Genomic DNA, 25714 nt, shown 5'->3' with positions numbered 1-25714 from the left:
TCCAAGACATGCCCTACTATTGCTCCAGCCCTAAGTTTCACTTTTAATTGGATATTGATACTGACAAATCAGGAGCTGGAGCAATAGCAGGTAGGGCTCTTGTATTGCACACAGCCAACCTAGATTTAATTCTCGACATCCCAGATGGCCTTCCCAAGCCTGCTAGGAGTGATACCTGAGTACAGATCCAGGAAAACCCCTGTGCATCATCCAGTGTGTTCCCCCAAACAAACAAACAAACAAACAAACAAACAAACAAACGAACACGAGAGGGGCTGGAATGATAGCACGTCAGGTAGGGCGTTTATTTTGCACACAGCCAACCCAGGTTCCATTCCTAGCATCCCATGTGGTCCCCTAAGACTGCCAGGAGTAATTTCTGAGTTCATAAACAGGAATAACCCCTGTACGCTTCTGGGTCCAAAAACAAAAACAAAAGAAATTGACAGATTAGATAACGTTTTTGTTGGAGAAAATTTTGCCTTTATCACAAATCACATTTTGCCTTTATTTCAAACTTTGGAGGAGAAATTTCTTTTTGTTTTGTTTTGTTTTTGTTTGTTTGTTTTTTGGGCCACACCCAGCAGTGCTCAGGGGTTACTCCTGGCTGTCTGCTCAGAAATAGCTCCTGGCAGGCACGGGGGACCATATGGGACACCGGGATTGGAACCAACCACCTTTGCTCCTGGATCGGCTGCTTGCAAGGCAAACGCTACTGTGCTATCTCTCCGGGCCTGAGGAGAAATTTCTTAAATTTTCTCATAAATAATTTCTTAATGATCTATCAATATCATTTTTAGTCATTGACATTGAGACAAATTATGTTTAAATATACCTGAAGTTCTGCGTTACTATAGAGCACTTTTTAAAAACTTATTAAACAGTTATTGCACACGTGTTTTTTTTGGTTTTTTTTGTTTGTTTGTTTTGGTTTTTGGGCCACACCCATTTGACCCTCAGGGTTTACTCCTGGCTATGCGCTCAGAAATTGCTCCTGGCTTGGGGGGACCGTATGGGATGCCTGGAGATCGAACCTCGGTCCATCCTACGCTTGCGCTTGCAAGGCAGACACCTTACCTCTAGTGCCACCTTCTCGGCCCCTGCACAGGTGTTTTTATTTTATGCTTATCAGCTCCCAGTTTTGAAACTATTCCTCAATTCTGGAATGGATTTAAGAGCAACTCTAACTTTTCTATTGTGCTTTTATCCAATATATATAGGTAGAAGATGAATATCGAGTCTTCCAAGAAGAAGCTAAAAAACAAATTGAAGACTTGAATATGACTTTAGAAAAATTAAGAACAGAACTTGAAGAAAAAGAGACAGAACGGAGTGACATGAAAGAGACCATCTTTGAACTTGAAGATGAAGTAGAACAGCACAGAGCTGTGAAACTTCATGACAATCTCATTATTTCTGATTTAGAGAGTAAGTGAGGGGGAAATTGGTTATTCCTTTTTTGTCCCACTTCTATTAAAATGCGATAATAATTTATATTCAAGTATAAAATAAAATAAAACATGATTGGTGCAATAATTTGAAGGGACCTGCAGGAAAAAAATGCATAAGACAGAATGTAAACCCATTTGTTTGTCAATCTAGTTTGGTTGTTTTGTTTTGGTTTTTTTTTTGGCCTTACACATTGATACTCAGGGGCTATTTTACTCCAGGCTTTTCACTCAGGTATTACTTCTTGTGGTCCTTAAGGGATCATAAGGAATTCTGGGGATCAAGGCTGGGTATGCTTCATGCAAGGCAAGTAGTAACTTACTTGCTATATTATCACTCTCGCCTCTATTTGTCCCTTTTTTTGTTTTTTTTTTTGTTTTTGTTTTTGTTTTTGGGTTACACTCGGCAGTGATCAGGGGTTACTTCTGGCTCTATACTCATGAATCACTCCTGGCAGACTCGGGATCATATGGCATGCCTGGATTCAAACTACCGACCTTCTGCATGCAAGGCAAAATGCCTTAGTTCCATGCTATCTCTCCGACCCCCTATTTGTCCTTTTTGTTGATTTCCTGTGTTTTGTCTTCAAGCACATTGGTTTGGTACTGTATTACTTGGCTTCTTCAATTGTTTGAGATAATTCTTTAATATTGTGCATCAGAATTTGTTTGAATTGCCACTTTCTCATTCAGTTCTTTTTTTTTTCTTTTGAAGCATGAGATACTAGGTTTCTTGTATCACATATTTGTTGTTGTTGTTTAGTTTTTTGTTTTTGAGCCAAAAGTGTCAACATGCAGAGGTTACTTCTGGCTATACACTCAGGAATCACTCCTGGCAGACTAGGGAGACTACTTGGGATGCCAAGGATCCAGCCTAGGTTGGCTGTGTGCAAGGAAAACGAACACCCTACCCACTGTGCTGTAGCGCCAGCCCCTTACCCTTTTATTTTTTTTTGACCATGCCCAGTAGTGATTAGGGGTTGGTCATTCCTGGCTCTGCGCTCAGAAATTGCTTCTGATTCAGGGAACCATATGGGACCGGGGATCAAACTCAGGACTGTTCTGGGTCATCTACATGCAAGGCAAACACCCTATTTCTGTGCTGTTGCTCTGGCCCCCCTTACTTTTTTTTGATTTTTATTTATTTATTTTGGCTTTTGGGTCATACCTGGTAGCGCTCGGGTTACTCCTGGCTCTGCACTCAGAAATCGCTCCTGCAGGCACGGGGGACCATATGGGATGCCGGGTTTTGAACCACTGTCTGTCCTGGATCTGCTGCATGCAAGGCAAACTCCCTACTGCTGTGCTATTTCTCCGACCCCCTTACTTTTTTTTTTAAATAAATAAATTGCATCACCGTGAGATACAGTTACAAAGGTGTTCATTATTGAGTTTTTTTTTTTCATTATTGAGTTTTGTTTTTTTTTGTTTTTTTTTTTTTTGGTTTTTGGGCCACACCCAGTAACGCTCAGGGGTTACTCCTGGCTATGCGCTCAGAAGTTGCTCCTGGCTTGGGGGACCATATGGAACGCCGGGGGATCGAACCGCGGTCCGTCCAAGGCCAGCACAGGCAAGGCAGGCACCTTACCTCTTGCGCCACCGCCCGGCCCCTCATTATTGAGTTTTAATCACACATTGTACAACACCTTTTAGTAGTGCTACCAATGTCCCCAGTTTCCCTCCCCCCACCCATTCCTTTTTATTTATTTTCTTTTTCTTTCCCATTTCTTTTTAGATTAATAAGCAAATTAAGCATGTTTTCTATTGACTTAAATGTAGGGGAGAGTGACACCTTGTGGTAATCAGTATAATAGCAAGAAAAATGAGATAGGAACCTGGAATAGAGCTTATTCCCAAAATAAAACTTAAATAAAGTATTGCGTATTTAGGATTGAGCTTAGAGGTAGAGTACTTCCTCTGCATTTATGGACACCTGGATTTGACCTTTGATACTAAAAAAAAAAAAGAAAGAAAGAAGAAAACAAAAGACTGAAATCCCAAATAAATTATTTTAGCTATATCATTTTTTTGTCTCCAATGTTTTTTGTTTTTTTTTGTTTTGGGTCACACCCAGCAGTGCTTAGGGGTTACTCCTGGCTCTGTGCCCAGGAATCACTCTTGGCATGTCCTGGGGAACTATATGGTATGCTGAGGATCGAACCTGGGTCAGCCATGTGCAAGCACATGCCTTATCCACTGTGCTATCTCTCCAGCCCCCTTTTCCAATGTTATGAAATGAAAATTCAAAATACAGAAATAGTGTAGAGTCTACTATTTGATTTGACCACTGCAAAAGATATTTTATGGTGTTTAACTCCTGTATTGCAGATATGTAAATTCACAATAATTCACAATTCACAAAAGTTGTAGATGTTAATACTTAAGTTTTAAATATTTCAGCATGGAACTCCTACTGTAATACTGTATCATGTCTAGTAAAATCAATCAATTCTGTAGTGACATCTGACTTTCAGAAATTCCTGGGTCTTTTCAGAATTCCCCTTTTCTCTTTTTTAGTTTTTGTGTCACTCCCAGTGGTACCTGGGAGTTTCTGCTTTAGTGCTAGGGGTCATTTCCAATGTTGCTCAAGGAATCATGCAGTTCTCAGAGCCTGAACTCCAGAGTCCTCCATGTAAAACATGCACTCCAGCCTTTTGAACTGTCACCCCAGTTCTCTCACAATCTTAAAGGTTTTTAGAGGGCTCAGGCCAAAACAAGTTTCACATATTACATTTAGTTGTTTTCTCCCTTGGAAGTTCATTTTTCTTCCTGGAAAATTCTTGAGTTTGGGATTGATGTTAAATCAACCCTTTATAAAAGGAAATTTATAATAGTATTCATTAAAAATTTAAAGTTTCTTTTTCCTTTGTGGAATGTGTTAGTAATCATACTACAATTTGATTTTAGAACTTTTTCATTACCCCCACCCCCAAATACTCTGTACCTAACTATTAATCTTTCTTCATTTACACCAAAATTATCTGCCATATCTGGTATAGTGGTTTTTGTTTGTTTGGGGGTGGGGGACATCCAGCCATACTCAGGGATTATTTCCTGACTTTGCACTCAGTAATCACTCCTGTCGATACTTGGGGACCAATTTGGTGCTGGAGATCGAACCTGGGTCAGCCATGTGTAAGACAAAATGTCCTCTTTGATGTACTGTCACTCCAGTCCTGACTTACGCTTTAATGAACACAATTCAAAATAGCTATTGTAACTATACCTAGGATGTAGAAGAAAATAACGAACAAGCATCTAATCTCTGTGGAGAAAGAAAACTATGAAAAACAACCAAGTATATATTTTAGAGCTGAAGAATTATATATATATTTGATGGGGGCAAGTATGGGCCACATCTGGTGGTGCTCACGGGTTTCACCTGGCCCTGTGCTCAGAAATTACTCCTGGCAGGCTCAGGAGACCATGTGGGATGCCAAGGATTGAACTTAGGTTGGCTTTGTGCAAGGCAAATATCCTACCCACTATTACCCAATAAACTGAAGAATTTTTGGTTTTGGGTCACACCCAGTGGTACTCAGAGGTTACTCCTGGCTCTGCATTCAGGATTCACTCTGGGAAGGCTTAGAGCAGGGGTCTCAGACTCGTGGCTCGTGGGCCATTTGCGGCCCACCATACAACATTTTGTGGCCCTGCCCTAGAGGAATCTTTTTTTATTTTGTTTTGTTTTAGTTGTTTGGGTCACCCCCCCTCCCCCCAATGTTCAAGGCTTACTACTGACTTTGCACTCAAGGATCACCCCGACTTTGCCTCCTGTGGCTCCCAGGTAAATTGAGTTTGAGACCCCTGGCTTAGAGGAACTAACTATATGGGATACCAGATATTGAACCTGGGTTGGTCATGTGCAGGAAAGTGCTACCTGCTGTACTATTGCTCTGGCCCCATAAAATTGAATTTTGGCAGCACAGGCAAAAGGTTTATTAAATAACAATTAGAGATACAGAAGACAGTGTACGGGAAGATCAGGCAGTGGGTCCAACCTAATCTGAAGGGAAGAATACCCCTCCCACCCACCTACATCTACCCATCCCCACCACCACCACTCCCAGGTGTCAGTAATCTGTAGGACACTATACAGGGTGTGATCTCTGTAATTACTGTCAGAAAAGTCTCATCAGTGAGACTTAACATCTGTCTGAAAATTGTTCACACAATAAACACTGTTAAGGCTTCTAGTTAAGAGTATTACTACTGGGGCCTGAGATATATAGTACAGGGACTAAGGTGCTTGACTTGCATCCTACTGGTTCCAGTCGAATCCTGGTACCACTGTGATCCCGAGCACTGCCAAGGACAATTCATGGGCACAGAGCTAAGAATAGTACTTGAGGGGCAGGAGAGATAGCATGAAGGGTAAGGTGTTTGCCTTTCATGCAGAAGGTCATCGGTTCAAATCCTGGCATCCCATATGGTCCCCCGAGCCTGCCAGGAGTGATTTCTGAGCATAGAGCCAGGAGTAACCCCTGAGCGATGCCGGGTGTGACCCAAAAAACCAAAAAAAAAAAAAAAAAAAAAAAAAAAAAAAAAAAAAAAAAAAGAATAGTACTTGAGTCCCGCCATGTTTTCCCTGTTGCCTTTCACCTTCCCAAGGGATTACTGCCACATATTTTTTTGTTCTCCTTCAAAGTCCTATTGACATAGCAAAAGAAGTATGAGAAATATGATGATCTTAAAACAAAAAAAAATTTAGGGAAGATTTCTATCAGAAGATTAATGATTTGAGTAATTTCTGTAATATGTCCAGCAGATGGAGCTGATTCTCAAAAAAATACATAAAAAAACTTCAGTTCAGAATGCTCTGTGCATTGGAGAAGAGGGGGCTAAAATCTCACAGCTGGGATACAGGCCATAGTGCTGAAACAACTATGAGACATGCCTCATAAAGTTACAACATTTTTTTGCTTGACGAGGACACAGGAAAAATCTTCAAGATTCATAATATGCAGTATAGTACTGTTGATGGCAGTTGCCATGTGATACTACTTACTGCCTTGTCAGCTTTAAGAGAAGACCAAATACAGTCGCACTACAGTGAAATGGATCCACACACCTGTCACCTTACTAGAAGGTGCCATTTCTCCTTTTGTGTTTTGGGGTAAATTTGGGGAAAACCCCTCTTTAGAGCAAGCAGGTGCACCAGATAATTTTATATGCTAAAAAAGAAATAATAGAATGAAAGAGTTACATTGAAGACTGAGAGACCTGACAAGATTAATGCTCTTGAGAGTTAACTGCTAGGATGCGTATAAGCCCACATGGACTCAGGCCACACACACACTGCTGGGGCACTGGAGCTACACCCAGCAGTGCTGCATGTGGGGCATTGATGCCTGAAATAGAATTCAGAGCCTTGTACATGCTAGACATGTTTTGTACCACTTGAGCTAGCTCCATGGCCCCAAGTTGTATTTTGAATGGTGGGTTTACTCTCATCCTTTTCCTTTCTCTAAAAATTCCTGATGTCAGTTGGAGGAAGATTTGAATAAATTCATGAGTCTGAGCACTGGGTTGTTTTTGTTTGTTTGTTTGTTTGTTTTTTTCAATTCAGAATGGGTAAGATTATTTATGAACTTAATTATTTTATAGTCCCAAAGATTAGTGGTTGACCATCTCTCCATGATATCTGGACAGTGTATATCTTGTACATAACCTAACAGTATTCATTTGTGGAATGAGAGCATACAGCTAGAATGGAGAGGCCTGACTGGTTGATGAACTGTGATTTTTGTGACTATGAAATTGAGTTATAATTTGTAGTTTAAAGATTAGATCATATTAGTTCTGTTCTTTAAAGTTAATTTTGCTTTTCAGTTTAAGTCAGTAGATGGCAGTGTCTTTCACAGTGTAAAACTTTGAAGAAGTAAGAAAGTGCATTCTTAGTGCATCGTTTGTATTATTTCATTTCATTTATCCAAAGATGAATCCCTTGTGACCAGAAGAAAAGGAAAACGTTTTTTAACAAATGATTATATATATTCCCCCATTGTTTGCTTGCTTTTTTTTTTTTTTTTTTTTTTTTGGTTTTTAGGCCACACCCGGTGGTGCTCAGGGGTCACTCCTGGCTGTCTACTCAGAAGTAACTCCTGGCAGGCACGGGGGACCATATGGGACACCGGGATTCGAACCAACCACCTTAGGTCCTGGATCGGCTGCTTGCAAGGCAAACACCGCTGTGCTATCTCTCCGGGCCCTTGCTTGTTTGTTTTAACACTTCTCTCTCCTTTTTTTTTCCTTCTGTTTTTGGGCCACACCTAGCAGTGTCAAGGGTTACTTTTGGCTTTACGTGCAGGAATCATTCATGGCAGGTTCAGGGGACTTTATGGGATGCTGAGGATCAAACCCAGGTCAGCCACATGCAAGGCAAGCACCCTACCTACTGTGCTATTGGTCCGGTCCAGTTTTAACATTTCTTTCATTTAAATTGACATAATATAATTGAAAAGTATAAATCCTAGTACTTTCAACTGTCTTTCAGCTTCTTTATTCTTTATCTGGGTCTACTAAAATTACCAGACCCTGGTAAAGTTCACATCCAGAGTTATCCTTGCTTCTGGAGATAAGGTAAGGCAGGTAAGCATTAGACTTACCTATTCTACATGGGTTTTTAGCATGTTCCTAATCATGCTGAATATGAATAGCCCATTTCACCCTGAATTCATAGTTTAAGTAGATCTTAGTATCTTGTATATTACACCTTTTCGCATGTGAAAGCACCATGCTTTTCTAGCCCAGTACAACATTGGTCTTTCTCTGCTAAAGTACAGTGGCTAAGACACTTGCCTTGCAGGTGACTGAACCCTGTTTAGTACCTTGTCTGTGTGCATGGTGCCCCAGGACCACCAAGAATGACCCCTAAGCACAGAGCCAGGAATAATCCCTGAGCCTGCCCCTGGTTGGCCCCCCTCCAAAAAATTTTTGGCCTTTATATTTCTAAGTGGGAAAGGACTATATATTGTTTGCCTCTCCTTCCCGTCAAATCAGTGAATAAATGTATGGGGATGATGAATAAGAGGAAATTAACTGATTTGATGCTATCTTTCTGGCCCCAAAATATTTTTTTTAATTGCATGTATTATTGTATACTCATATGTTCACTAGGCCACATTTCCTGCTTCTAAGTATAAGAAGGAAACTCCTTAGAAAAGACTATAATGAAATCTCTGGCGAAAGTTAATGTGAACAACCCTAGGCAATAATTCTGCTAGTTTTTATTCTCTCGCAGCTTTTTATTTATTTATTTATACATTTCTACTTTTATACTTTATTCATGGTTTCATTTTAAAGGGTTAGCATTACAAGTTCACATTTTTTATAGAGGTAATGTTCTAATTGATTATACATTGATATTGTGTATTTCTATAATTAATTTTAACATTTTATTTCAGAATGAAGAGAATGAGGAAAGGAGTAGAGATTGTGGTTTAAATTTAATATTTCTTAGAAATTAATATGGGTTAAACTCAGTTTAAACTTTTTCTTTGAAAGTTTTTTGCTAAAAATAAAAAGTCTGGGGCTTGATCAATAGCACAGCAGATAGGGTGTTTGTCTGGCACACGACATACCCAGATTTGATCCCCGGCATCCTATTTGGTCCCCTAAACATGCCAGGAGTTATTTCTGAGGGCAGAGCAGGAGTAACCCCTGAGTGCCACCAGGCATGGCCCCCAAAAATAAATAAAATAAATTCTGGGGGAAGGGAGGGAAATGGGGGACTTTGGTGGTGGGAAAGTTGCACTGAGAAAAGTAGTGTACATTTTATGACTGAACCCCAACTATAAATCATTTCTGCAACCATGGTGCTGAAATAAAGAAATAATTTAAAAAATGTCTTGGGGGCTAGAAAGATAGTACACTGGGTAAGATATTTACCTTGCACACCACTTATAGAGCTTTAATCTCCAGCACCCCACATGGCCCCCCAGGCATTTCAAAGAATTTTCTGTAAGTACAGAGTCAGGATAAACCTTAATCACTGGTTGGTGTGGATCAAAACAAAAACAAAAAATATTAAAAATTTTGGATCTGGGAAGATGGCTCAGAAGGGAACACGTGATTGGCATGTAGAATGATTCCTAGCACTAAGTGTCTCATCCTACCCTAGCTTCAGTGTTTGGGTTTCCTTTCCCCTCCAAACAAATACGCTTTGGACAGGAAACTGGATAGATAGCTCAGCAGGCTAGATCACATGTGGTGCATGTAGAAGCCCAGGTTGATTCTCAGCCCCAAGTGCCACCAGCAGTCATTTTCAAACACAGAACCCAAAGTGGTTTCATCACCAGTGGATGTGGCGGCCCCAAAACCAAAATAGAAAAAGAAAAAGGGGGATGGAGAGATAGCATGGAGGTGGGCCATTTGCCTTGCATGCAGAAGATTGGTGGTTCGAATTCCAGCATCCCATATGGTCTCCCGAGCCTGCCAGGAGCGATGTCTGAGTGTAGAGCCAGGTATAACCCCTGAGTGCTGCTGGGTGTGACCTAAAAAAACCAACAAAAACAAAATAACCCCACGTACACAAAAAAAGAAAAAGGTCTTTGGTAGGGTATCTTTTTTAAATGTCATACTTAATGTACTCTTTATAATACCACTTTCCAACAAAAGAACATAAGTTGTAAGAATAAATTCTTTAATATTTGTGGTCTTTTCAGATACAGTTAAAAAACTCCAGGACCAAAAGCATGACATGGAAAGAGAAATTAAGACACTCCACAGGAGACTTCGGGTAGGATAAATCTTCATGTATTATCGCATTAGAAAGTATAGTTTTATGAAACTTGAGTGTTATGTAGTAAATTGGCCCTGGTATCATTCCCCTTAAGCTTCAGATTCAGTTAAAATATTGACCTCTTGGATTTGGGGTAGGAAAAAAAAATACTATCATTTCCAACTGGAAGTAGTGCTACAATAGATGAGTAGGCATTCTGGAGAGGATGGATTTAGGGACCAGGTGTTCAGTTTTAGAAAGAACATGTATTAGATCTTGATAGTAAAATCTGGGTAGCATTTAAGTTGCATAATGTAATGTGTGTGTGTGTGTTGTCAGTCTTCAAGTTTGATGTGTGTGTGTGTATGTCTGGGTAGCATTATAAGTTGCATAATGTAATGTGTGTGTGTGTTGTCAGTCTTCAAGTTTGGTGTGTGTGTTGTCAGTCTTCAAGTTTGGTGTGTGTGTGTGTGTGTGTGTGTGTGTGTGTGTGTGTGGTGTCAGTCTTCAAGTTTGATAAGCTCCCAGCAGCAGGTGGAGAAAAGCTAATCTCTTGGTTTGGGGTTAGGTTTCAGTTGCTCTGGCAGCCTTCCTGGTGTCAGGAAATTGTCCCAAGGTAGTCCAGTTGTGGTTTTGTGGGAGGATGGCCTGGGAAGCTTTCACCACCAGCCACAACCATCATATCTTTCTAGCTGTGGGAAGCAGAGGATCAAGTAATACCTTAATTTCTCTCCTTGTTTGAGTTTGTCTACCTTAGTTTAGTTTAGTGTTTTTCTTTGGCCTTCCTCTTCCTTTTCCTTTACTTTTGATTTTTTTTTTCTGTTAGTTTTTGATGTCAGGATATTTATAGTTTTCCTGTTCACACACCATTTATCCACTGTATGAGGTATTAGAGGTAAAACATTTAAGCATTGGGTGATGTATTTATTTTCATAGGACTCACTTTGAAACTTGTGTGCAAAAGGGAGGTGACATTTTCATTAATATTTAGCATTCTTGAGACTTTCAATACATCAGTAGATAAGTATGCGTAAATCTTTTTATTATAAAGCAAGTTTACTGGTAATGCATTACTTCATTATTTTTTGGGGGGTGGTGGTTTTGGGCCATACCCATTGGTGCTTACCTGGCAGGTTGGAAGGACCATACGGGGTATGAGGGATCAAATCTTGATTCACCACATGCAAGGCAAAATGACCTACCTGATGTACTGTCATTCTAGCCAATACATTGCTTCTTAGTGAAATAGAAACATTTCTCTTGTTGCTGAGAAAAATATCAGTCCTCAGTATGGCATACTATAGCAGTCTGATCATAAACACCTTTTTGTAAGTTAGTGTTCGTTGTTCTTTTTTGAAGTACAATTTTATGTTTTTTAATATAGGAGGAATCTGCTGAATGGCGGCAGTTCCAAGCTGATCTTCAAACTGCAGTGGTCATTGCAAATGACATTAAGTCTGAAGCCCAGGAGGAGATTGGTGATCTGAAGCGCCGGTTACACGAGGCACAAGAGAAAAATGAAAAACTCACTAAAGAATTGGAAGAAATAAAGTCACGCAAGTATGTTTTAGAAAAACTAGTTGCTAGTTGGTACTTTCTCCCCCTCCCCAATGGGGAGATACTTATATCTATCTCACTTTTGTGACAATGTATTATAGAAAAATCATGGTGCTTGACATAGATATGGCTCAGTTTGGGATCTAGTGGAATTGTCTTGTGCAATTTCTGTTACCAGTGTCCGTAATCATGACCTATAAGGGCCAAAATGTCTCCCTGCATATTCTCTCTCTCTCTCTCTCTCTCTCTCTCTCTCTCTCTCTCTCTCTCTCTCTCTCTCTCTCTCTCTCTCTCTCTCTTCCTCTCTCTCCCTCTCTCTCCCTCTCTCTCTCTCCCTCTCTCTCTCTTCCTCTCTCTCCCTCCTTCTCTCTCTCTCTCTCTCTCTCTCTCTCTCTCTCTCTCTCTGTCTCTCTCTCCCCCTCTCCCTCTCCCTCTCTCCCTCCCCTCTTATCTTCCATCTCCTTCCCTCCCTCTCTTTCCCTCTCTACCCTTCCCCTTCTTTCTTTTTTTTTTTTTTTCTTTTTCTTTTGAATTTGGGGACAACACCTAGTAGTGCTTGGGAGACCATATATGGTTCCAGAGAAAAAGCTGAGACCTCACACACACAAAGCATGTACTCCATCTGTACTCCATCTCTTTGGTTCCTATTTTTAATATGTATTCTTTCCCTCACCCCTTTGTTTTTGCTACTGTTGAGATACTTGGGGCTCACACTCTTGGTTTTGGTACTTGTAGAGGTTCTACTCTTGCTAAGTGAGTGCCAGATTAAGCTCACAGCTTCATTGAATTCAAGGCAGGTTGTTCCATTTCTTTTTGTTTTATGGTTTTGGGTCACACCTGATGGCACATAGGGGTTACTCCTGGTTCTGTGTTCAGAAGTCGCTTCTGGCAGGCTCAGGGGTCCATATTGGATACCAGGATTTGAACCATTGTCTGCCTTGGATCAGCTGCGTGCAAGGCAAATGCCCTACCACTGTGCTATTTCTCTGCCCTTTCCCCATTTCTATCTCAGTCTCTTACTCTCCCTCTCCTTTTCCCTCCCCCACTCCCTTTTCTCCACCTGGTTACTTGTTATTTCTTTTGTTTTGTTGTCTCCAGTGGTGCTAAGGGCTTTGGGCTCAGCGATCACTCCTGGTGACTTATTTGGTGGTGCTTGGGGAACCACTACAGGTATCAGGGATCAACCTAAGGGGTACAAGGCAGACATATAGCCTGTCCGCCCTGTTAATTATTGTGCATCCAGCTCACATGATAAATACATGACATTCGCAAACTCCGCAACTGTGATCTCATTCCGCATTAAAACTTTTGTGTTAGTCAGATCAGTTAATTAGAACTGGCCAGAAATGCAATAGAATTGATTTTTTTTTTCAGATGACTCATGGGCCATCACATTAAGACCTAGAAGACTCATGTTACTAATACAGACACAGCCATTTTTTCCCCTTCTTTGTAGCAGACCATATCAGTTATTTTGTTATTTTTGTCTGTTGTTTTTGTTTTAGGCCACACCTGCTGGTGCTCAGTGTCTGCTCCTGGCTCTGTGCTCAGGGATCAGAGGGCTTGGGAGACCATATGGGATACTGGGGATTGAACCTAGGTTGATGCTTTCAAAACCAATACCCTGCCTGCTTACTCTGGCCATGCTGTTGTTTGTGTTGTTGTTGTTGTTGTTGTTATTTTTAAAGAGAATGGGCTTTGGTTTAATTTCTTTATGCCTCTGCCTCTGTCTGCATAAGCACACAATATAAGTGTAAAGTCTCCTTTTGTACCCGGGAATTCCCAGACGCTCCTGAGAAAGGCTGCCCTGCTCAGCTGCACAAACATTAAGATTCCTGGCCCTAAATTAAGTCTGCCGTCCATTTTACTGCTAATTGATTACTGATGTCTTCACCTTGCACTCAGATGAAAATGGAATCTGATGGTTACTTAACCTACTTAGGATAACCTGATATAAAAATTTAGTATCATTTCCTGGAATTTACCAAGCAAATGAGAGTATTAGACCAGGTAATTTGCTCAGCTCAACTGATACTATGTTTTAAAAAATTATATTTTTATTTTCTTTTTGGAGGTGGGCCACAGCCAGCACTGCTCAGGAATTGCTTTTGGCTCTGTACTCAAGAGATCCCTGGTGGTGCTTGGGGGACCATATAGGGTGCTGAAGTTCAAACCCAGTTCAGTTCCCATTCTACCTAATGTACTGTCCCTCTAGCCCTCCCCATTTGATAGTTTTGTTTTGTTTTGTTTTGTTTTTGATCACACCCTTAGATGCTCAGGTTATTCCTGGCTCTGTGCTCAGAAATCACCCCTGGCAGGCTCAGGGGGCCATATGGGATGCTGGGAACCGAACCACCATCAGTCCTGGGTAGGCCGTGTGCAAGGCAAACGCCCTACAGCTGTGCTATCTCTGCCCACCCCCCATTGATACTTCTTTTTTTTTAAATTGATACTTCTTAATACTTTTCAGATGTGGGGAGATATATTTGTGTATTTGTGAGAATACTCATTTCAGTATTGTTTTTAGACAAGAGGAAGAGCGAGGCCGAGTATATAACTACATGAATGCTGTTGAGAGAGATTTGGCAGCCTTAAGGCAAGGAATGGGACTGAGTAGAAGGTCTTCTACGTCCTCAGAGCCAACCCCTACAGTCAAAACCCTTATCAAGTCCTTCGACAGTGCATCTCAAGGTAATTTCTTTTTTTTGTTTGTTTCTTTGTTTTGGGGGCTACACCTAGCAGTGCTCAGAACTTCATACTCTGCATTCAGGGATCACTCTTGGTGGGACCATATGGAGTGGGATGGGCCACATGCAAGGTAAACACCCTTCCAATTCTACTATCACTTTGACCCATAATTTCTTCAACGCTGCCAACGGCAGTCAGTGGCATATTATATACTTTGTTCTCTTACCTGATTTGCTCATTTTTTTTCACTGTATTCTCTGTTTCATATTGTATTAATGAGTTAGTCTTACATTAAGGTGTTTTTGAATAGTTTTGGGATGTCTTCAGCTTCAGAGATCTTAGAGTAGAGAGCTAGGAGTAACCCTTGAGTGCTGCCGTGTAAGTCTGATTTTCTTTTATCTTTTTTTTTTTGTTTATTTTGTTTTTTTGAGTCACACCTGGTGATGCTCAGGGGTTCTTCCTGGCTATGCACTCAGAAATCGCTCCTGACCTGGGAGACCATATGGGATGCTGGGGGATTGAACCACAGTCTGTTCTAGGTTAGCATGTGTAAGGCAAACGCCCTACCGCTTGCACCACCGCTCTGGCCCCATAAATCTAATTTCCATCTCAAAATTATTATTTTGGAGTTTGGGTCACATCTGGTAGTACTCAGGGCTTACTTCTGGCTGAGTGCTAAGGGATCACTACTGGTGGTGCTTAGAAGACTATATGGGATCAAACTATATGGAGATCAAACTCAGGTCAGTCATTTTAAGGCAAGCTCCTTATCTGCTATATTATTTCTCTGGCTCCTCATATAGAGTTTTTTTTACACTTTATTATAATTTACTCTAACCAGTAAATTACTCTTTGAAAGAGGTTTTATTTTAGTGGTTACACCCAAATTGCCTTTCTTTAATTTAAAAGTAGTCCAAAATCCACATGCATACTAAGATGTATATACTACAGGTATAGACTTAGGAAGGCAATACTGCCCAATTGAAATATTCCATTCACAGACCCCAAAGTTAAACTCAATTTTGGCACAAGTATGCGAAATATCAAGATACTTATAAAAAGTGTTTAGCAGTACTTGAGAAACTTAGAAAAAATTGAAATTGTTTAAATATCCATTAAAAAGATTAAGTTGAAAATGATAAGTAGGGGGCTGGAGAGATAGCATGGAGGTAAGGTGTTTGCCTTGCATGCAAAAGATCAGCAGTTCGAATCCCGGCATCCAATATGATCCCCTGAGACTGCCAGGAGCGATTTCTGAGCATAGAAGAGCCAGGAGGAACCCCCTGAGCACAGCCGGGTGTGACCCCAAAACCTAAAATAAAGGATAGGTAGGGCCATAGAGATAGCATGGAGGTAGGGCTTTTGCCTTGCATGCAGAAGAATGGTGGTTCAAACCCCGGCATCCCATATGGTCTCCCGAGCCTTCCAGGAGCGATTTCTGAGCATAGAGCCAGGAGTAACCCCTGAGCACTGCCGGGTGTGACCCAAAACAAAAAACAAAAAAAACAAAAAGAAAAGAAAAGAAAAAATGATAAGTAATAGAGAAATTCTACCAGTAAGATAGTGGAAGTGACATAAATATGTGAAATGGTCAATATTTTCTGAATTTGAATCTTTTGCTATTTTACTGATCTTAGTATGATCTTCAGTAAAAGTACTGGTACTAAAATATGTCTGTTATTATTAAATAGCAAGTTGCAGACCCTTATTGTACAATGTTACTTTGCTTCACTTGTAGTTATTTGCATTGAAAATGCAGGAAAGGTATAATTAAATCTGTTATTAGTGGCTCTCTGTGGGCAATATGATGGGGTAAGATGAGAGGAGAATTGAAAAAAGCAGATATTCAAAAATATGACACAGCTACACAAAAACTATACACTATTCAAAATATTAATAAAATGAACTTAGAAGAAATTGCTTCTTTCTGATATTTAAAATTTTGTTGTTGTTGATTTGGGTGAGGTGATTGTTTTGGATCTCTCTAGCAGCCTTTGAGTGAGAACATGCAGTGACAGGGATAAGCCTGGAGTCCAATGCATGCCAAACACACACTCCCACCCTGGAGGTAGATTTCCAAGCCTAATAAACAGTATTTTATAATACAAAGCTTTTAGATAATCTTGCAGTTCGAATGTTATTATATACTCAAAGCTAGGGAATGCAAGTATTCAAACTAATGATTGTATTTATATAATAAGTATTTATTGCTGCACAGTTTTTGATATCACAGTTCACCAAAAATGGCTGATATGAATAGCCAACATGGAAACAACCCAAATGTCCATCAGCTAGGATGGACTATCAGGCTGTCAGTAGGATAGAGAATGTGGCACATTTACACCATAGGGGACATTATTCAGGTGTAACATAAATGTAGGACTGGTAGGTACTGCATTTTAAGGTAGATACGACCTTAAAAATGGAAAGTGAAGGAAGTCAGACTGTTGAGATATGTAGAATAGGTAAATACATAGAAAAATAAAGCCGGTTGCTGACTTCTGGGGGCTTGGGAGAGGTGAATGAGAGTGTCTGCTTAAAATCTACCTGGGGGGTACAAACATGTTTGCGGGAGAATCAGAGAGATAGAACATGAAGTTTAAGATGCTTACCTTGCATGAACCAACCTTGGTTCAAGTCCAGACACCATATATCGTTCCTCCAAGCACTGCCAGGGGTCACTTCTCAGCACAATCAGCCCAATACGCCCACCCTGCCAAAAAAGTAGAAAATGTTTTGCATTGAAGCAGAGATAACTGACTGTACTTAACTGCTAGGGAACTCTGTGTTCTAAACTGGCTGTTTTATGGATTTTTTTTTATAAAATATAATTTTTATTTTGAGCATAGTGGCTTACATATTGTTGACAATAATATTTTAGGTACATATTAACATAATATCAGGGGGCTTCCCATCACCAAATTATTCACCCTACACCTCCATTCCCATCCTATCTCCCATCCTGTCTCCCATATCCTCCTCCCTCACCCCTGGGGCTGCTAGAATAAGTGATCCCCTCTGAGCCTAGCATATTACTTAGTGGTCCTACACCTGTTTTGGTCTTGGTACCTCCCTTGTTTCCTCCTCTAACTGGGAGGTGGGACTAGATAGTTCAAGTTATGTGGTTTTGTTTGAAGAAGAGAAAAATGATAAACTGGGGTAAAAATCAAATACGCTGAAAATGGGCAGAGCCCTTCTAGAGGCTCTCATCATCACGAAGGGGAAAAAGGTGAAACACCCCAACAGTACAAAAAGAAGTATCAAATAAAATATCTAGTGAGCACTCCAACAATAAAGATAAGCACTGCATAAAAGCGATGGTCTTGAGATAAAAGACTTCCAGGCGGGCCTATGGGTCCCGCGCAGGGTCTGAGGCTGTTTTATGGATCTTATCTCAGTAAAAACTGTCTTAAAATACAGTGATAAGGGCCCAGAGAGATAGCACAGCGGGCTTGCCTTGCAAGCAGCTGATCCAGGACCAAAGGTGGTTTGGTTTGAGTTGGTTTGAATCCCGGTGTCCCATATGGCCCCCTGTGCCTGCCAGGAGCTATTTATGAGCCAGGAGTAACCCCTGAGCACCACTGGGTGTGGCCCCCCCCCCAAAAAAAATACAGTGATAAATATTGAATAAAATATTTCTCAAGATATAGAACACAATATTTAATTTACTTTAAAAAAAAAGAACTTGAAATTAAAAAAGAACTTAAGTAACTACTGTGATTTGAAGGGTCACAGTAGCTACTTCATCTTGCCCCCCACTCTGTGTTATGCCTGGTTTCATTTGTGTGATCTATTTAAAATTTTCTATTTTTTTTAATTTAAATTTTCTGCACATTTATTGGTTGGTGGTGCATTTCAACTGTGCTTTAAAATTAAGGAGTAAAAATGAAGTGACTCGCCTGAGAATTGGAAATAGAAGCAGAGACTCTAGTGAAGTAAACGTGTGCATCTGGTGACAGATCCTTCGGGCTGCTTATCGTATTACTCTGGGCTTTCAGCTGAAGTTAGCTAGCAGTCTGCACAGTATCCAGGTGGACCAAGATTCTGGGAAGCTTGAAGAGGGACACTGCTTATGCCAGCTTGCACTTTTATACAGTGGCACACTCATAGTTTACTTGTTATTTATTTTTCCAGTGCCCAACCCTTCTGCAGCTGCAATTCCACGAACACCTCTAAGTCCAAGTCCTATGAAAACACCCCCTGCAGCAGCTGTCTCCCCTATGCAGGTATGTGCTTCTTACCTTGGACACTCACACCCCTCGGCTTCTGGAAGTCTGAGACTCATTCTTTAGAGTCATTGCTCTTTCCTAGGGGGTAGGGGAGGTGCATATAGTCGGGGTGTTTTTTTCCCCTAAAATACTATGATATCCTTAAATTATGAAAATAATATGAAGATAAATTATGAAAATCTTAAAATGTGTTATTTGTAAGATCTCTCATAATCACAGTTGCTAACAGCTATTGAGCATTTCCATGTTTAGTAGTTGTTCCAAATGTCTTTTCTCCCCTGTTTTTTGGACTACACTTAGTGGTGCTCAGGGGTTACTCCTGGCTCTGCAGTCAGGAATTACTCCTGGAGGTGCTCAGGGTGACTATATGGGATGCCGGGAATAGAACCTGAGTTGGCCACATGCAAGGCAGTGTCCTGTCCATTGTGCTATTGCTCCAGCTCCTCCAGTTTCCACAAATGGAAATTAAGATCCAGAAACATTAAGAAAGTTTGCCGGGGCCGGAGAGATAGCATGGAGGTAAGGCGTTTGCCTTTCATGCAGGAAGTCATCGGTTCGAATCCCGGCGTCCCATATGGTCCTCCTTGCCTGCCAGGAGCAATTTATGAGCCTGGAGACAGGAATAACACACTGCCAGGTGTGACCCAAAACCACAAAAACAAACAAACAAACAAACAAACAAAAAAGTTTGCCAAAGAGCATACAATTAAGAGGATGTAGTGCTGGGATTTGAATCTGGATGGTCTAGTTTCAGAGATGGCTCTTGAGGACTGCATTAAACACCTCTCTGAATGGAAAATATGATTGGCATGTTTCTGCCTCTACTGCATAGCAAGTCATTCCAGAACTTTATAACTTAACACAGCATTTAGAAGTTTACTCATTCTCTGGGTTAACTGGGCAATTTTCTACTGGCTTTGCCTGGGTTCATTGTTGGGGTTGCTGAGCTCTTACTCTGCAGTCTTTCCTCCAACTTCTGCACAGACTTTTGTCTCAAATTTCCAATAGTCTTGGCTTGCAACTTGGGACAGTGTTACTTTCATTTCATTCTTCCAATTTAAAATAGTCATTAGGCTTTCTTAGAGAGAGAGGAAGGGCAGATACAAGTCCTTGATTTAGGACAGGATGACTCCTTGGAGGCCGTTTGTGTTTTAGCATGGAGGTTTTAAAGCTGCTCTGTTATAGACATATTTTACAAGTTGCCTTGCCTTCCCATAGTGGCAAGACCAGAGAGCAGGCAAAGCAGTCTTTATTGCTAAGTCACTTTGGGAAAGAGTTGCTGGCATGAAATGTCCCACATGGGTGTGAGGAACTGAAAGGAAGGTTTACATCACTGCATTTGTATTTTTGTAAGTTAGATTTTGCATATGCATTTGTACATAGTGTTACACCTTTCAAATCAAAGGGGGCCAGGGAGATACTTCAGGAGACTGGGGTGTGTGTCTGGCATTGGGAAGCCTTTGCAGTGCATGAAATCACCAGTAACCAGATGTAGCCCTGGTTTCTGCCCCTAGCATTATAAATTCTTTATGACTTGAGAAAACACTTAGTTTTTTTGGGTGGTTTTTGTTTTGTTTACTTTCGGGATCACACCAGGCACCGATCAGGGGTTACTCCTGGCTCTGTGCTCAGACATCACTCCTGGCAGGCATTGGGGACCATATGGTATTCTGGGATTCGAACCACCATTTGTCCTGGATGGGCTGCGTGCAAGACAAATGCCCTACCGCTGTGCTGTCTTGCCAGCCCCAACACTTAGTTTTTTAATACTTGACAAATTAACTCAGTACTTCTCAAACCTAGTAATGTATAAAAATCACATGAATAATTTTAATGTTTGTTTTGGGCCACACCTCATTGTGCTCAAGGACTGTTCTTGGCTCTGTGCTTAAGGGCACCTCCAGAAGTGCTCCGGGAAGCATGCAGTACCTGAGTTGGTACCTTCCTCCATGCAAAGCATGTGCTCCAACTATTTGCATTTTCTGTCTGACACTGGGCCTGCTTTAGTTCTTGGTTTGGGGGCCACATCCAGCAGTTTTCAGGGCAATTTCTGGCCCTTTGCTCAGAGGTTGCTCTCCACAGTGTTCAGAGGATTATGTGATGCTGGGAATCCATCCTGGGCCCCCTACACGCAAAGGATAAACTTAGCAGCCCATTGAGCTATCTCTATGCCCCCTCCCACCTCTGAGCATTTTTATTTGGTGGGGGGCACATCCGGTGAAGCTCAGGTTACTCCTGGCTATGCACTCAGAAATTCTGAGCATTTTTTTTTTTTTTTTTTTTTTTGGTTTTTTGGGCCACACCCGGTAACGCTCAGGGGTTACTCCTGGCTATGCGCTCAGAAGTTGCTCCTGGCTTGGGGGACCATATGGGATGCCGGGGGATCGAACTGTGGTCCGTCCAAGGCTAGCGCAGGCAAGGCAGGCACCTTACCTCTTGCGCCACCGCCCGGCCCCAATTCTGAGCATTTTTAAATACAGATCCCTAAGCCACATCCTAGTGCTAAATATCTCTGGTTAAGTAGAGCCTAAGAATGGAGTTGCTAGCTTTTCAAAACTTCATGAATTAGGAGTTCCACTTCTGGTCTCACTTACTCTGCTACCAAGACTAGAAAGCTGGACATAATATAGGAAGTACTTATTTTCAGATGTTCTAGAGTAGGCAGGGCAAGTCTGTAATTCCTTATTGAATTATTAAGGAGATAAGTCTTGACAAGTACTCACTTTTTCTGTTGGTAGTGCCCAGAGTGCAGTGGGAAGAGTCCAAATGAAATGAAGAAAAGTAAATCTCAGGAAACACATATCAGTATTCTGGAGAAAAATAGTATGAGATCTTATAGGGTAGCCCACAGAGGAGAAGAGGGATGTGTAAATGAAGGGGTCTGTCTAGACTTCTGCAGAGGCATTCTGAGTGTTTGGCTGGGTGCCAATCTGCCCCTGCATAGGGCAACCCTTACAAAGCTGGGCCAGTTTCTCAGGAAAAAAAAAAATCATCATCGGGGGCCGGAGAGATAGCATGGAGGTAAGGCGTTTGCCTTTCATGCAGAAGGTCATCGGTTCGAATCCCGGCGTCCCATATGGTCCCCCGTGCCTGCCAGGAGCGATTTCTGAGCATGGAGCCAGGAGTAACCCCCGAGCACTGCCGGGTGTGACCCAAAAGCCACCAAAAAAAAATCATCAGTCAAGAGACCACACAGGGAAGGAAATCCTTACTGATTTCAGCATCCATCATGGAGAAACCATTTAAATACTTGTAATATTCAGGGCCGGAGCAATGGCATAGTGGTAGGATGTTTGCCTTGCACATGGCCTACCCAGGAAAGACCTGAGTTTGATTCCCAACATCCCATATGTTCCCCCAAACCTGTCAAGAGGAATTTCCGAGCTCAGAGCCAGGAGTAGCCCCTGAGTGCCACTAGGTGTGACCCAACACCAAAAAAAAAAAAAAAATTCTTGGAGTATTCAGAGATGTCCAAAGGATCATACTTTAAAGTGGAATGGCTCTTGAGTAAGTTTCTTTATCCTTTCTAAATTACCTTTTTTTTTTTTTTTTTTTTTTTTTTGTTTTTGGGCCACACCCGTTTGACGCTCAGGGGTTACTCCTGGCTATGTGCTCAGAAATCGCCCCTGGCTTGGGGGGACCATATGGGACGCCGGGGGATCGAACAGCTGTCTGGCCTACACTAGCTAGCGCTTGAAAGGCAGACACCTTACTTCTAGCGCCACCTCACCAGCCCCCTTTCTAAATTATCTTAAAAATAAAGGACTATTGAGATTCAGAAGCATGTAGGATAGATAGCCCCTGAAGTGATCCTGGTGAAACCACATCTCAGGGAAGAACTAACAAATTATTTATTTGTTAAAAGACTATTCTGGGGGGCCGGGTAGGTGGCGCTGGAGGTAAGGTGTCTGCCTTGCAAGCGCTAGCCAAGGAAGGACCGAGGTTCGATCCCCCGGCGTCCCATATGGTCCCCCCAAGCCAGGGGCGATTTCTGAGCACATAGCCAGGAGTAACCCCTGAGCGTCAAACGGGTGTGGCCCAAAAACCAAAAAAAAAAAAAAAAAAGACTATTCTGGGATCCTTCCCGAAACCCCTTCTGGAAGCTTCCTTATCTTTTACTCCTGGTTCTACACTCAAGAGTCACACCTGGGCCCGGAGAGATAGCACAGCGGTGTTTGCCTTGCAAGCAGCCGATCCAGCACCAAAGGTGGTTGGTTCGAATCCCGGTGTCCCATATGGTCCCCCGTGCCTGCCAGGAGCTATTTCTTTTTTTTTTTTGGTTTTTGGATCACACCCGGCAGTGCTCAGGGGTTACTCCTGGCTGTCTGCTCAGAAATAGCTCCTGGCAGGCACGGGGGACCATATGGGACACCAGGATTCGAACCAACCACCTTTGGTCCTGGATCGGCTGCTTGCAAGGCAAACGCTGCTGTGCTATCTCTTCGGGCCCCAGGAGCTATTTCTGAGCAGACAGCCAGGAGTAACCCCTGAGCACCGCCGGGTGTGGCCCAAAAACCAAAAAAAAAGAGTCACACTAGGGGTGCCTAGAGAACCATAAGGGATGCCAGAGATTGAATCCAGGTCAGATAGGATACAGATATTGCAAATAAACATATAAAAATGTGTTCAGCATTTTAGTATTCAGGGAAATAAAAAATTAAACCCACAATTTAGTCTGCTGGCTGGGTATGATGTTGATGAATTCTTTTAAGCCCAAATAGCCAGCTCACCCTCAGAATTCCAGTGGTAACATATGATCCAGAACCTGAAAGGAAACTTAATTATAAAATAGGCAGAAGAGCAATTTTTTTTTTTTTTTTTTTTTTTTTTTTTTTTTTTTTTTTTTTTTTGGTTTTTGGGCCACACCCGGTGACGCTCAGGGGTTACTCCTGGCTATGCGCTCAGAAGTCGCTCCTGGCTTGGGGGACCATATGGGACGCCGGGGGATCGAACCGCGGTCCGTCTCCTAGGCTAGCGCAGGTAAGGCAGGCACCTTACCTCGAGCGCCACCGCCCGGCCCAGAAGAGCAATTTTTATGGTGATCAAATGTTTTATATCTTGATTATATATTTGTTGATATCTTGATTGTGATGTTGTAGAAAACTGATAAAGGGTTCAGGGGATGTCTTCATTAAAGATACTGATAACATATCTCTTTAACAGCATGTTTTTCAGCCTTCATGTTAAACAGTAAGAGAATTGCACTAATTCATAAGAATTTGTATATTTCTCTGCAGGGCTTATTTTCTTAATCTAACTTGGAGAACTTTATCTTCTGTTTCAGAGACATTCCATAAGTGGACCAATCTCTACATCAAAACCCTTGACATCCTTGTCAGATAAAAGACCAAACTATGGGGAAATCCCTGTTCAAGGTACATCTTAATGTTGTATTGAGTTTTTGTTGTTAATTTTATTATTATTTTGAAATTTTTTGCTGTTTTCTTTGTTCCTTAAATGCATGTGGGCAAGTTATTAATAAATACATCTTAGAAGACAAATCTCCTAGCATTAGAATAGGTAATGGTTAGCAAAATTAATGAGATTACCATAGTTGATGGGTCTTCTAGTGGCCTACCTAGCCTGACTCCAAAACCTATCCTTCTCATCTCTGTATTCTGCATTATTATTTATAAGAGAAAGCAGACTTGTTTTATTTTTACCCCTTGTTGGAGATCCCAGACTATATAGCTATAGCCTCTTTGCTTGTAGTAATTTGAACTTGCAACGTCTTTCCCTGCTGGTTATGCATTTTAAGCAAGCACTGAGCTGCCTTCCGGAAACAAAATACTTTTTATTCTTTATTGGAGGGAGGGGCTATATCAGCAATTCTCAGGTGTTATCCCTGGTTCTGCACTCAAGAATCATTCCTGGTGGTGCTTCGGGGATCATATTGATGCCAGAAATCGAACCTCATTCAACTGCTTACAGGTCAAGTGCTTTACCAGTTTTACTGTCTTTCCAGCCACATAGGAAACAAACTAAAAGATGGGGTCCTGCAATTCTTTTGTGCACTTGATAAGGGACTTGCCCACTTCACAGAGCTTTTTTCTATGGTAGAGCCAGCACTGGAACTCCACTACTGCCTTTCATAAATAGGGCTCCTTCTCTGACCATATGGCCTCGTTATATGTGGGTTTTTGAAGTACACTGCAATAATGGTTTGGGACATCGAGGTCTTGTGCTGTGAAAGACAGTGCTTCACCATGGATGTAAGTCTGGGCTCCTTATAGGTCATGCAGACAAGTCACCTCCCTGTGTTGTCTGTTCTTTCCCAGGTCTGGAGATTAGACTCACGGGTAAGACTACAATGTTTCAATGGGGAAGACATAGCAGATATGTGATAGATTTCCTTGAAGACCTGAGTAAATGTTCCCTGGAACCTCAGGGAATATTGGTAGAGAATGGATTCTCTCTCTGTCTGTCTCTGTCTCCCTCTCTCCCTCTCTCCCTCTCTCCCTCTCTCCCTCTCTCTCTCTCTCTCTCTCTCTCCTCCCTCTCCCTCTCTCCTCCCTCTCTCCCTCTACCTCCCCTCTCTCTCTTCTCTCCTCCCTCTCTCCCTCTCCCTCTCTCCTCCCTCTCTCCCTCTCCCTCTCCTCTCTCTCTTCTCTCTCTCCCCCCTTCTTCTTCTTTTTTTTTAATTTTTGGGCTTACCCCTGGTGAAGCTCAAGGGTTCCTTCTGGCTTTGTGTACAGAAATTGCTCCTGGCAGGCTTGGGGGGACCATTTGGGATGCCAGAAATCCAACCCAGTTCCTCCCCAAGTTGGCCGCATGTAAAGCTAACTCCCTACCACTGTGCTATTGCTCTGGCCCCTAGAGGATAAATTCTGTTTAATTGGCTTGGATCTGTCAATCTTGAGTGTGTTCAAGTCAGCTAGTTGCACACATCCAAGGCTATGATAGGAAGGTGCTGCTTTTCCTGCACGAGACTTCTGTGTCCATTGTCATTCTATCAGCTCATCAATGACCCAACCTTTTTTTCCCTCAGAAGGTAACCAAGCAGTCTTAGATAAAATCACAAACGTAAATCACCTTATAGGTTGAGTAAGAGATGTTAATAGAATGTGAAG

At 41.7% G+C, this 25714-nt stretch overlaps 1 protein-coding gene across 2 annotated transcripts in view; it reads left to right on the top strand.

Moving 5' to 3' along the window:
- The window catches only part of SPECC1L (sperm antigen with calponin homology and coiled-coil domains 1 like), a 120662-nt gene that overhangs the window by 49203 nt on the left and 45745 nt on the right, over positions 1-25714 (top strand). For both annotated transcript variants that reach the window (XM_049790643.1, XM_049790644.1), the window contains 6 exons: positions 1221-1428; positions 10115-10188; positions 11555-11730; positions 14255-14418; positions 18550-18641; positions 23929-24019. In XM_049790643.1, the coding sequence (XP_049646600.1) occupies positions 1221-1428; positions 10115-10188; positions 11555-11730; positions 14255-14418; positions 18550-18641; positions 23929-24019 (805 nt within the window). The remainder of the gene's footprint in view (positions 1-1220; positions 1429-10114; positions 10189-11554; positions 11731-14254; positions 14419-18549; positions 18642-23928; positions 24020-25714) is intronic.

The sequence above is a fragment of the Suncus etruscus genome, chromosome 17, assembly GCF_024139225.1.
Source record: "Suncus etruscus isolate mSunEtr1 chromosome 17, mSunEtr1.pri.cur, whole genome shotgun sequence".
NCBI classification, from domain to species: domain Eukaryota; kingdom Metazoa; phylum Chordata; class Mammalia; order Eulipotyphla; family Soricidae; genus Suncus; species Suncus etruscus.
This window is presented reverse-complemented; position numbering and strand designations above follow the sequence as displayed.